Source organism: Meriones unguiculatus, chromosome 11 (genome assembly GCF_030254825.1).
Source record: "Meriones unguiculatus strain TT.TT164.6M chromosome 11, Bangor_MerUng_6.1, whole genome shotgun sequence".
In the NCBI taxonomy this organism is placed as follows: Eukaryota; Metazoa; Chordata; class Mammalia; order Rodentia; family Muridae; genus Meriones; species Meriones unguiculatus.
The window spans coordinates 1,977,551-1,984,940 of NC_083359.1; the positions used below are offsets into that span (position 1 = coordinate 1,977,551).

At 59.6% G+C, this 7,390-nt stretch overlaps 1 protein-coding gene across 5 annotated transcripts; it reads right to left on the reverse strand.

Moving 5' to 3' along the window:
* Window positions 1-593: 593 nt before the first annotated feature.
* Window positions 594-6,763, reverse strand: LOC110540746 (C-type lectin domain family 10 member A-like). Of its 5 annotated transcripts, XM_060363400.1 has the most exons (10): window positions 6,513-6,761; window positions 4,411-4,554; window positions 3,789-3,994; window positions 2,942-3,063; window positions 2,524-2,634; window positions 1,833-1,904; window positions 1,597-1,683; window positions 1,354-1,505; window positions 1,102-1,208; window positions 594-995 (listed from the first exon to the last, which is right to left on the reverse strand). In XM_060363400.1, the coding sequence occupies exons 4-10, from the start codon at window positions 3,015-3,017 to the stop codon at window positions 830-832; spliced, it is 771 nt and encodes a 256-aa protein (XP_060219383.1). In that variant the 5' UTR covers window positions 3,018-3,063; window positions 3,789-3,994; window positions 4,411-4,554; window positions 6,513-6,761; the 3' UTR covers window positions 594-829. The 5 variants fall into 5 exon arrangements, with proteins under 5 accessions (XP_060219383.1, XP_021483175.1, XP_021483176.1 ...); XM_021627500.2 differs by lacking the exon at window positions 6,513-6,761 and having other exon boundaries at window positions 4,411-4,612; XM_021627501.2 differs by lacking the exon at window positions 6,513-6,761 and having other exon boundaries at window positions 3,789-3,997; window positions 4,411-4,612.
* Window positions 6,764-7,390: the final 627 nt, after the last annotated feature.

Consider the following 7,390-nt stretch of genomic DNA (forward strand, 5'->3'; position numbering starts at 1 on the left):
TGACACGGCAGCTCTCTGCCTTTACTCTTCCCGAGGTTCTTCGTGTGTTCGCTTTGAGATGGTGTCTCACTGTGGAGCCCAGGCTGACCTAGAACTTCTGGGGGAGCCCAGGCCAGTGATAGTCCTCCTGCCTCTGCCTCCCAGGGGCTGAAATCACAAGCACCAGCTCTGGCTCCAGAGTTTCCCAACGGTGCACTGACAGCCCCGCAGTCACTCATCCTGGAGCTCTGGGGACCCAACCTCAACTTTGAGTAATTTGTTTTCCATGAATCTTTTGAGGGGTAGGCTGGGGAGATGGCTCAGAGGGTGAGAGCACTGGCTGCTCTTCCAGAGGCCCTGAGTTCAATTCCCAGCACCCACATGCTGGCTCACATCTATTGTGAGATCTGGTGCCCTCTGCTGTCCTGCAGGCACGCATGCAGGCAGAATGCTCTATAAATAAATCTTTTAAAAAATAACTTTTGGGGACACTAGTTTACACACTGACATTTGAATTTGCTTTTATTCAGTGAACAGAGGATAAATGCTAGACTGTGGTGTATGTAACTTTTCATCTTATTACCCAGTCTTGATAAGAGTAAAACCACACAAAATCAGCGAAAAGTATTTAATTTTCCTTACATTCAAAAGTCACCTGTCATACGCTGCACACAATATCACAGATTTCAATACGGTCATTTTTCCAAACACCACAGCACCACCTCAAAGCTGAGCCCTTCTCCTTGCCTTAAAATTCTTGATAAAAACCAAACCAAACCCAGGAGTGCTGAAGCGGCCAGGAGGAGTCCAGGGTCCAGGCTTTCCCAGCCGGAGACCCTGAAGGAGAAGGTTATGTGGCCAGGCTTTCCTTGGCCAGGTCTGTCTCACAGACCCAGCGGTAGGGCCTCTGGCAGGCGTCGTCATTCCAGAGGCCATCGGAGGTGAACTGGGCGCAGTCCTCGCCCCCTCCCAGCCCGTGTCCGTGCCAGTTATCTGGCTGCTCCGGACTCCAGTTCCTGCGAACACACAGCCATCAGCCGTCAGGTCCCTGCGTGGCCCCACACCCCCAGGGTCACAGGCCGAGAAGGTGGGCCGGCCCCAGGCAGGGGAGCAGACACGTACTGGAACCCCGAGTTTAAGTCGGTGCCATCCACCCATCTCCAGGGCCCGTTCTGGTCCGTCAGGCCCATCCAGGTGGCCACAGGGCCCTTGTGGGCCTCAATAAATTTCTGAGGAGGAAAAAAATGGGGACAAGGTGACACCCCCCCCAACAGGCATTGCCAAGGAGATCCCACCACGGCCTCATCTGCTCCCCCACCCCAGCCTCACCTGGTCCCCCACCAGGCCTCACCTGCTCCCCCGCCATGGCCTCACCTGCTCATCCAGGGAGTTGACCACCACCAGGTGTGCGTTCTCCAGCTGGCAGGCCCTGTCGGCCTCGGCCCACGACTTCTGAGCCTGGGAGAACCAGTAGCAGCTGCCTCCATGCTGCAGCCAGGGCGAGGGACAGCAGGCTGTGGACGAGCCTGGGGGGCAGAGAGGGCAGAGGCTGGCTGCATCTGGCACTCCCAGCCCCCAGCCTGGGGCGCCTGCCCAGCGCCCGCCTCACCACCTCACCTTTGGTCCTGAGGCTGTCCAGCTGGCACTCCAGGGCCTTCAGCTGCTTCCCCAGCTGCTGGACATGCTCTGTGACCTCAGACAGACCTGGGCACACAGACGGGAGTCATCCTGCCCACCCTCCACACACTGCCCACGCTCCCGCTCCCTGTCCACCCTACACACACACACACACACACACACACACACACACACACACACACACCCTCCCCGGGTGCAGGGAATGGCGGCCTCACGTGTTTTGAGCACCTGCTCCCTTTCCTTCATCGTGCTCTCCAGAGAAGTCACCTTCTGGCTTAAGCCTCGGCCTGGGAGACCACGGAGCACAAGGAGCACACTCACACACAGAAAACACGGAGGACATGGAGCACACGGAGCACTCTCACAGAGAATGTGCTCATCCCCCACGCCTCTATTTCCCCCTCCCCCCCTCCCTGCACCAGGCCCTCTCAAAGGCCTTGCAGCTCCTGCCCATGGCCCTGCACCTCCGCCTTCAGAGAGCCGAGCGCCTCCTGCAGGCCGGCAGCTGGAGGGCGAGGGAGGACGCTCCCTGCTCGGGGAGTCTGCGGGCGATGGGTGAGAGAAGCAGGCTGCTGGGGCCCCTCTGTGCCAGCGCTTTGCCCGCAGAGCCCGCGGGGCGGCGCCCTGGAACCCAGCACTCGGGGAAACCGAGGCTGAGGGTGAGCCAACGCCAGCCACTGTGACCCAAGCTAAGCAGCGAGCGGGCCAGCAGCCGCTGGGCACCGTCCTCCTGGCCTCCCCCGCGCCCGCCCTGATGACCTCTTGCCCGCTCAGGTCCGCGGAGCTTTTCCGTCGGGTCCGCCGAGCTTTCCGGGCGTCGCCGTCCCGCGCGCTCTGCACCGCCCCCCGCCCCCCGCCACGCGCCCCACGTTACGCGCCCCCTGCCTACTCCCCTTCTCGACCCACTCTGGGATCCAATGTAGGCGACAGCCAGCAGCAGCAGGAGGAGGCTGAGGCCCGCGGAGAACAGCAGCAGATGGGTCCAGGAGAGGACGCGGCACAGGATGGGCAGGGCCGCTGGAAGGGAGGAGGGTCAAGACTCAGGGACAGACTGCAAGAGGGGAAGGGAAGGGTCCAGGGGAAGGGGGCAGCGAGGTGTCTGCGAGATCCAATGAATGAGCTCCTCACTCCGGCTACCTGCACTGCACACTGCTCATCCCCAGCCGCCTGAGAACCTGCATCTTCTTACCCTGGGCCCTGGGGGCTGGCCCTGACCCCACGCCCCACCTCAACACTGCCCTCGGTGGACACACCCAGACCATGACAGCAGACATCCCGGGACAAGCAAGGGAGTGTGGGGAGGAGGTGTGTGCTTTGCTCTCACCTTTTCCGGTCTCTTGGTTTTTCTCCTTGGTCCGGAAGTTACCCAAGTTTTCGTAGGTGGTTGTCATCTCAGTCATTTCATACGTGGTTTTCACAAGGCCTCTGCGGCTGTGAGAACTGTAACTGAGAGACCAGGATCCAGGGTGTTACAGAGCCAGGGGGACAGCCAGCATGGTGGAGCAGAGGAGACAGCCAGCATGGTGGAGCAGAGGGGACAGCCAGCATGGTGGAGCAGAGGGGGCAGCCAGCATGGTGAAGCAGAGGAGACAGCCAGCATGGTGGAGCAGAGGAGACAGCCAGCATGGTGGAGCAGAGGGGACAGTCAGTCATGTGTTAGCAACAGGATGAAAATGGGCCTGGCGAGGGCTGGAGGAAAAGCTCCGTGGTTAAGGGCTTTTGGTGCTGTTTCAGAAGACCAGGTTAGATTTCCAGTATCTACACGGTGGCTCACAACCATCCATAACTCTAACCCCAGATCCAAGACCCTCTTGTGGCCTCTGTGGACAAGAGGCACACAGAACGAATGTGCAGGCAAAACTCTCACACACATTGAACAAATAAACAATTAAAGGGTTGGGTATTTAGCTCAGTGGTAGAGCACTTGCCTTAGCAAGTACGAGGCCTGGGTTGGTTCTCAGCTCTGGGGCGGGGGGTGGGGAGAGAAGGAAGAAAGAGAGGGAGGGAGGGAGGGAGGGAGGGAGGGAGGGAGGGAGGGAGGAAGAGAGAGAGAGAGAGAGAGAGAGAGAGAGAGAGAGAGAGAAAGAAAGAAAGAAAGAATGAACTGAAGAATTACAAAGGGGGCTGGCATGCGACTGAGCTAGAAATGGGGTCAGGATTGGGCTTAGTACCGTGGCTCAGCTGAGTTCAGAGGTAAGGTCAAAGCTGACGTTACTGCTATGGCTAGCTCTACCCGGGCCGGGTTTTGAGGCCAGGCCTGTCCTGGACATACAGCCTGGAGCCAGGGGAGGAACTGGGCCAAGCGCACAGTGAAATGGAGGCAGAAGACGGTTGATTCAATTCTTGACCAGGGCTGACCAGAACGTGCAAACTGGATCTGCTGAGATTAGAGCAGGGCTGCAGCTGGGGAGGGGGCTGCTGGGCTGTAGCTGGGGAGGGGGCTGCTGGGCTGCAGCTGGGGAGGGGGGCTGCTGGGCTGCAGCTGGGGAGGGGACACGGCTGCAGCCGGGGAGGGGGCTGCTGGGCTGCAGCTGGGGAGGGGGCTGCTGGGCTGCAGCTGGGGAGGAGGCCCGGCTGGAGCTGAGCCAGCCAGGGGCTGTGCCTGGCTCCTGTCTCCCTTGAGACTCAGGCAGCCGTGATCCCAGCTAGAACCCGTCGAGGGGAGTCAAACCCCACACTGTCCTCTTGTGTCTCTCCCCACTTAGGGTCACCAGCCCAAAGTCCCCCTTCTGCCTGCAGCCCTCTCACCCTGGAGGCCACTGGTCCCCCAGGCAGCCCCAGCCAGTCAGTCACCTGTGTGAAGTGTGAGGCTCCTCTCAGCAGTGAGCAGAGGTGGGTCAGTGTGGGGCCCTATATCCCCCGAGTGGGAGGGACCACGCGGAAACAGCCTTGTGCTGCGCTCAGGGGTCCGTGTTTCCGGACATTCAGTCTCCGCTTCTGACAGGAAAAGCCCTGAGTGGTCAGTAGTGGCTGCACGAGTGGAGGTGGGGGCGGGGCGGGGCTTGGGCTGAGGGTTGCACTTGTCCTCAAGGGCGCGCCTTCTCCCTGTCCTCTTTCTGGAAGCCTCATGACTTCCTCGTTTTTAGTGTTCTGGGAGGAGGGGGTTTGAGGGAGCACTGTTGGTTTTCCCTCACGATCCACACCTTCATTTCCTGCCTGCGTACTTCCAAGAACTGCTGGCATCTCCATCATTAGTCCTCAAGCCAGCGGCATCTGACTGTCCCCCAGCTAGCCAGGGCTCCCTCGCTCTATGCAGCCAGAGGTCTCGAGTGGGGGGTCACAGGCCCATAAACCAGGGGCTAATGTTTCCAGGCTCTGGAGGGCAGACATGCGGCTTGGGCTGCTCAGGTTGGAGGGGAGTGTCGCTGAGGCATGGTGGCCTGGCACCTGTGCCTCCTGCCACCCTTGCCTGGCCACTCTTTGGGACCATTTAGCTTGTCCCGCCATTGCCACTCCACCGTCTCCTCCCGTGTTCCCCGTTCAGCCTGCTTCACCTTCAGTGAAAATCCAAAGTAAGCAAAGAAAGGGGCATTTGATTGGGCCTGAGTTTGCCGCGTCAGGGGCCTGTTGGGGTGTCTCCTCGCTGACTACAGAGTGAGCCAACAGTCTGCTGCTTCAGCCATTGAGGGAGTGAGCAGAGAGGCTCCTGCCGACCCTAACTGTTCCTTCACACAGAGGAGGGGCTGAGTTTACAGCCATCACGCTGTCTCCCGGGTTAGCCGGGAAGCGGTGTCCCTCCGACAGGGGTGAGAGTGGCTGCTAGAATCCACTGAGGCAAGATGGGCAAAAGTGCGCCCCCTGCCGTGAGAACTGACAAGCGGCTGTGGTGGCAGGGTAGCCTCCTCAAGAAATCTGTGTTGTCCAAAGCGCCCAGACCGGCTTGCTTGGCTGGTAGCCCTCCCTCCGGAGAGCTGGGGGCACTGCCAACGCCGTAGCTTACTGAAAGCCCCAAAACCGTGGTTTAAGAAGAGGCCACCAACAGGCTCCCCTTCCCCTCCGTTAACAACCCAATTCCCACAGGTGACGGGAGCGGCATCGGGGGATGGGCCAGGACTCAGACTGTTCTGTGCTGTACCCTAAGTCAAGAGGCGCTGAAGGTCAGACGGAGGTCAGCCGGATTCGGCAGGCCACCCTGGCCTGGCTCTCGGAACAGGCTCCGTCTTCAGAACGTGTTCCCAGCTCGTTCTGTGAGCCAGTGCCTGAGGAGGCTGTCCTGAACCTGCGCACACTCCCTTCTAATGAGGGGCAGGGGGGCTGTGCTCTGGCTCCGTTAAACTCTGAACGGCGGGAGATTTCCTCACGGTGCTCACAGGTGCCTCAGGCCGCCCGTGCCTCGGTTCGGCGCGTGCAATAATTCTTCTCTTAGACTTTGAGTGTTGACGTGGAGGTGGCTCCAGCTTGTGTTAGCCCCTGCTTTGTTAGTGCTCCCATTGCTGTGCTGCTCATCAAAGATTGCATTTGCAGAGTCCTCCCCAGCCTGTGTGAGGGGTTCGGGCTCCAGCAGGAGGCTCCCTGGAGAGGTGGAGTGTCTAGGGGGCGAGGCCTCACAAGAAGTCTTCTGGACACAGGAGTGAGGGATGGGGCAGGGTGGGGACCCAGGCAGACCCTGAAGGGAAGTTCTGGGACTCCAACCCTTTTCCCTTTCACTTCCTGGTTGCTAGATGCGAGTTTGGGGGTGTTGGTTTGGTTTCTTGAGATGGGGGTTTCTCCGTGTTGCTCTAACTGTCCAGGAACTTGCTCTGTAGACCAAGCTGGACTTGAACTCAGAGATCCACCTGCCTCTGCCTCCAGAGTGCTGGGATTAAAGGCCTGCACCGCCCCCACCATCGCCACCACCAGGCTTTAGGTGCGGGCTTTTGTCTGCCACACCTTCCCGCCCTGATGACCCGTCTCACCACAGACCCGAAGCCAGCAGGCCAGTCAGCCATGGCCGGAATCCTCTAGAAGTGTGAGCTCGGACGCAGCGCACCGGGCGCGGAGTGAGTCTGGTTCTTGCAGGTGCTTGCCTTGGGGAGAGCAGGAGAGCAGCACTGGTGGCCTTAGAAGGCCACCCGAGGCCGACGGCAGCTCACGAGCTGGTTGCAAAACCGAGGGCGAGTCAGCAAAACCGAGGGCGAGCTGTGCAGTTACCAGCCGTTCAGCGAGCCCACGCGCCTCCGCAGCACGGCCTCGGCGGGGCGGCTGTGTGGGCACGAGAGCGCTCTTGCACAGGGTTGCTTCCTGACTTACTGCTACGCAAATTTGCTGACTCAGGAGTGGCCGCATGTCTCTGACCCTTCAGCTCAGTAGATGGCTGATGATGAAATAAACTTGAGTCTCTCGCTCTGAGCCGAGCGACCCTGAGAGTGCGGGACCTGCAGCCAGTGCCCCAGCGGGTGCGATTCCTGCCACGCCTTCACTTCCTGTTTGCGCAGAGCCTCAGGCTGAGACAGGGCTGAGAGGCTGTCAGGCACTTGGGTGTGCAGACACCTGAGGACATGTGCTGGCTCCTAGATGCCCCAGAATGCATTTCACTTCTCTGACCATCTAAAAAACTGTAACAATCCACATGAGAACGATGCAGACAACCATGCCAAAGGAACCAGTTGAAAGCTCAAGTCCTCATCAGCTGAGAGGGGGCTGCGGCCTCAGCCTCAGGGGCGCAGCCTCTTACAGAGAGCACAAAACATCTCTCCAAAAGGTACCTGAGGTCAGGGTAGCCCTGGAATGTTCATGCCTCGCAGAGCGTGGTAATTGTTTCAGACAGAACGTGACAATTATTTTTAACTTTCGC